Genomic DNA, 4,090 nt, shown 5'->3' on the forward strand with positions numbered 1-4,090 from the left:
CACCCAGGCTAGACAGCAGTGGCACGATCTCGGCTCACTGCAACCTCCACCTCCTGGGATCAAGCGAATCTCGTGCCTCAGCCTCCCGAGTAGCTGGGATTACAGGTGAGCACCACCACGCCCAGCTAATTTTTTGTATTTTTAGTACAGACGAGGTAAAAAGGAGAAAATATTTCATAAAAATATATTTGTGTAAAGTAGAACATATATAAAAACATACTAAAGTAGAAAGGAGAAAAAAATGCTTTCGTTTATTTTTTCCTAGGCGTTTTAAATTTGGATGATAAAAATCATCTTAGAAATCATTAATGCTCTTTTACAAAATAACCCGGTGAAGCAGCTAAGCCCGAGCCGCCCGCCAGCAGCCCCGCAGCAGCTCCAAAAAGGAACCAAGAGACCAAGGCCTCCCCGCTGCCCGGACCCCACACCGCCCCTCTGGCTCCCAGTTGGCAGCCGGCAGCCAGCGGCAGCGGATCCACCCCGTTCTGTGACCGTTGAGTAGTTTGCGATTTCGGTTGATTTTTGTCCCTCTACGCTTGCCCTCGCTCCCCTCCCCCCGGTTCCGGTCCCCGCCCTGGCACGGAAAGGTCTACTCTCACGGAACGGTCGCGGCTTGTGTCCCTGTGGGCAGCCGTGCCGAGAATGAACCCCAGCACCCCCAGCTACCCAACGGCCTCACTCTACGTGGGGGACCTCCACCCCGACGTGACCGAGGCGATGCTCTATGAGAAGTTCAGCCGGGCGGGGCCCATCCTCTCCATCCGGGTCTGTAGGGACGTGATCACCCGCCGCTCCTCCAGCTACGCGTATGTGAACTTCCAGCACCCGAAGGACGCGGAGCGTGCTCTGGAGACCATGAATTTTGATGTTATAAAGGGCAAGCCAGTGCGCATCATGTGGTCTCAGCGTGATCCATCACTTCGCAGAAGTGGAGTGGGCAACATATTCGTTAAAAATCTGGATAAATCCATTAATAATAAAGTACTGTATGATACAGTTTCTGCTTTTGGTAACATCCTTTCATGTAAGGTGGTTTGTGATGAAAATGGTTCCAAGGGGTATGGATTCGTACACTTTGAGACACACGAAGCGGCTGAAAGAGCTATTGAAAAAATGAATGGAATGCTCCTAAATGATCGGAAAGTATTTGTTGGACGATTTAAGTCTCGTAAAGAACGAGAAGCTGAACTTGGAGCTAGGGCAAAAGAGTTCCCCAATGTTTACATCAAGAATTTTGGAGAAGACATGGACGATGAGCGCCTTAAGGATCTCTTTGGCAAGTTCGGGCCCACCTTAAGTGTGAAAGTAATGACTGATGAAAGTGGAAAATCCAAAGGATTTGGATTTGTGAGCTTTGAAAGACATGAAGATGCACAGAAAGCTGTAGATGAGATGAATGGAAAGGAGCTCAATGGAAAACAAATTTACGTTGGTCGAGCTCAGAAAAAAGTGGAACGGCAGACGGAACTTAAGCGCAAATTTGAAAAGATGAAGCAAGATAGGATCACCAGATACCAGGTTGTTAATCTTTATGTGAAAAATCTTGATGATGATATTGATGATGAACGTCTCCGGAAAGCATTTTCTCCATTTGGTACAATCACTAGTGCAAAGGTTATGATGGAAGGTGGTCGCAGCAAAGGGTTTGGTTTCGTATGTTTCTCCTCCCCAGAAGAAGCCACTAAAGCAGTTACAGAAATGAACGGTAGAATTGTGGCCACAAAGCCATTGTATGTAGCTTTAGCTCAGCGCAAAGAAGAGCGCCAGGCTCACCTCACTAACGAGTATATGCAGAGAATGGCAAGTGTACGGGCTGTGCCCAACCCTGTAATCAACCCCTACCAGCCAGCACCTCCTTCAGGTTACTTCATGGCAGCTGTTCCACTGACTCAGAACCGTGCTGCATACTATCCTCCTAGCCAAAATGCTCAACTAAGACCAAGTCTTTGCTGGACTGCTCAGGGTGCCAGACCTCATCCATTCCAAAATAAACCCGGTGCTATCCGCCCAGCTGCTCCTAGGCTACCATTTAGTACTATGAGACCAACTTCCTCACAGGTTCCACGAGTCATGTCAACGCAGCGTGTTGCTAACACATCAACACCGACAGTGGGTCCACATCCTGCAGCTGCTGCTGCTGCAGCTACCCCTGCTGTGCGCACGGTTCTACGGTATAAATATGCTGCGGGAGTTCGCAATCCTCAGCAACATCTTAATGCACAGCCACAAGTTACAATGCAACAGCCTGCTGTTCATGTACAGGGTCAGGAAACTTTGACTGCTTCCATGTTGGCATCTGCCCCTCCTCAAGAGCAGAAGCGAATGTTGGGTGAACGGCTCTTTCCTCCTATTCAAGCCATGCACCCTACTCTTGCTGGTAAAATCACTGGCATGTTGTTGGAGATTGATAATTCAGAACTTCTTCATATGCTCGAGTCTCCACAGTCACTCCGTTCTAAGGTTGACGAAGCTGTAGCTGTACTACAAGCCCACCAAGTTAAAGAGGCTACCCAGAAAGAAGTTAACAGTGCCACCGGTGTTCCAACTGTTTAAAATTGATCAGAGACCACGAAAAGAACCTTGTGCTTCACCGAAGAAAAATATCTAAACATCGAGAAACTTAAATACTATGAGAAAAAAAATTGTAAAATCGAAAATAAATAAAAAATGGAAAGGAAACTTTGAACCTTATGTACCGAGCAAATGCCAGGTCTAGCAAATATGATGCTAGTCCTAGATTACTTACTGATTTAAAAACACAAAAAACAAAAAAGATTACTTAATTGATTTAAAAACAAAAAAATAGTAAAATATAAAAACAAGTTAATGTTCTGTAGACCCTGGGGAAAAGAATTTTCAGCAAAGTACAAAAATTTAAAGCATTCCTTTCTTTAATTTTTTAATTCTTTACTGTGGAATAGCTCAAAATGTCAGTTCTGTTTTAAGTAACAGAATTGATAACTGAGCAAGGAAACATAGTTTGGATTATAAAATTCTTGCTTTAATAAAAATTTCTTAAACAGTTAGAAAAATCATTAATTTACTAATAGTCTTTCTTTACATTTTCTATTACCGTATCTCTCACTATATTTCAAATTTGAAAATCACCTTTTCACCAAAATGTTAGGCCTTTACATGTAGTGTTTAATATTCATAGATGAAAATATGCAACGACAAAATAGTAATTATAAATTCAGTAACATTTGTTCAAAATGGTAAGAATTATTAATTTATATTACATTATTTTTAAGTCAAAAATAAATATAGTTTTAAAAATCTAATTGAACAGGAGGCTAAACTTGGTTCTGATCACAGAGATGATCACTTAATCATTTCATTTTAGTGTTCTGGTAGTTAGAGAGAGGTCACTATATAATGTGTGGGTATAGCTATACAACACATACGAACATATATATAATGTGTGTGTGCATATATATAACACACACATATATGTTATACACACAAACACACACATATATAAAAAATACATGCTGTTTATTCATTCCGATTTTGGGGGCCTGTAGGTAAATTATGGAGAAATTCATTCTGGTTAAAGTTAAATGACTTTCATAACTCATAAAATTAGAATGTTCATATTTGAAAAAATATAAAGATGGTTTGGGGTATATTGTTTACTCACTGACAATGTCTGTGGTATACGTGGTGTATACAGCAGGGCTTCAGTCCTCAGATGTTGCCAGTTTCCAGGTTGTTAAATACAAGTTTGCTGAAGGTCTTGTCATAAGTACCCCAATAGTTTAAATACTTTCTTCTTCTTTTTTTTGTTTTGTTTATTTAGAGACAGGTCTTACTGTCACCCACAGTGGAGTGCAGAGGTGCGATCTTGGCTCACTGCAATCTCTGCCTCCTGGGCTCAAGCAATTCTACCACCTCAGCCTCCCAAGTAGCTGGGACTGCAGGTGTGCGTCACCACACTAGGTTAATTTTTTGTATTTTTTGTAGAGACAGGGTTTCGCCATGTTGCGCAGGCTGGTTTCGAACTCCTGAGCTCAAGGGATCTGCCCACCTTTGCCTTCCAAAGTGCTGGGATTATAGGTATGAGCCACCATGCCTGGCCTTCTTTTTAAAA

The 4,090-nt window shown here is 42.5% G+C and overlaps 1 protein-coding gene across 2 annotated transcripts; it reads left to right on the top strand.

Moving 5' to 3' along the window:
* The first annotated feature begins 594 nt into the window (after positions 1 to 594).
* Positions 595 to 3,024, top strand: PABPC3 (poly(A) binding protein cytoplasmic 3). 2 transcript variants are annotated; one of them, XM_010360172.2, is made up of 2 exons: positions 643 to 1,975; positions 2,243 to 2,673. In XM_010360172.2, the coding sequence occupies exons 1-2, from the start codon at positions 643 to 645 to the stop codon at positions 2,551 to 2,553; spliced, it is 1,644 nt and encodes a 547-aa protein (XP_010358474.1). In that variant the 3' UTR covers positions 2,554 to 2,673. The 2 variants fall into 2 exon arrangements, with proteins under 2 accessions (XP_010358473.1, XP_010358474.1); XM_010360171.2 differs by having other exon boundaries at positions 595 to 3,024.
* Positions 3,025 to 4,090: the final 1,066 nt, after the last annotated feature.

This window comes from Rhinopithecus roxellana, chromosome 18 (genome assembly GCF_007565055.1).
Source record: "Rhinopithecus roxellana isolate Shanxi Qingling chromosome 18, ASM756505v1, whole genome shotgun sequence".
NCBI classification, from domain to species: Eukaryota; Metazoa; Chordata; class Mammalia; order Primates; family Cercopithecidae; genus Rhinopithecus; species Rhinopithecus roxellana.

What these genes read in the sequence shown, in the direction of transcription:
- PABPC3 (XM_010360171.2), top strand. Translation starts at nt 643, where the DNA reads ATGAACCCCAGCACCCCCAGCTACCCAACGGCCTCACTCTACGTGGGG.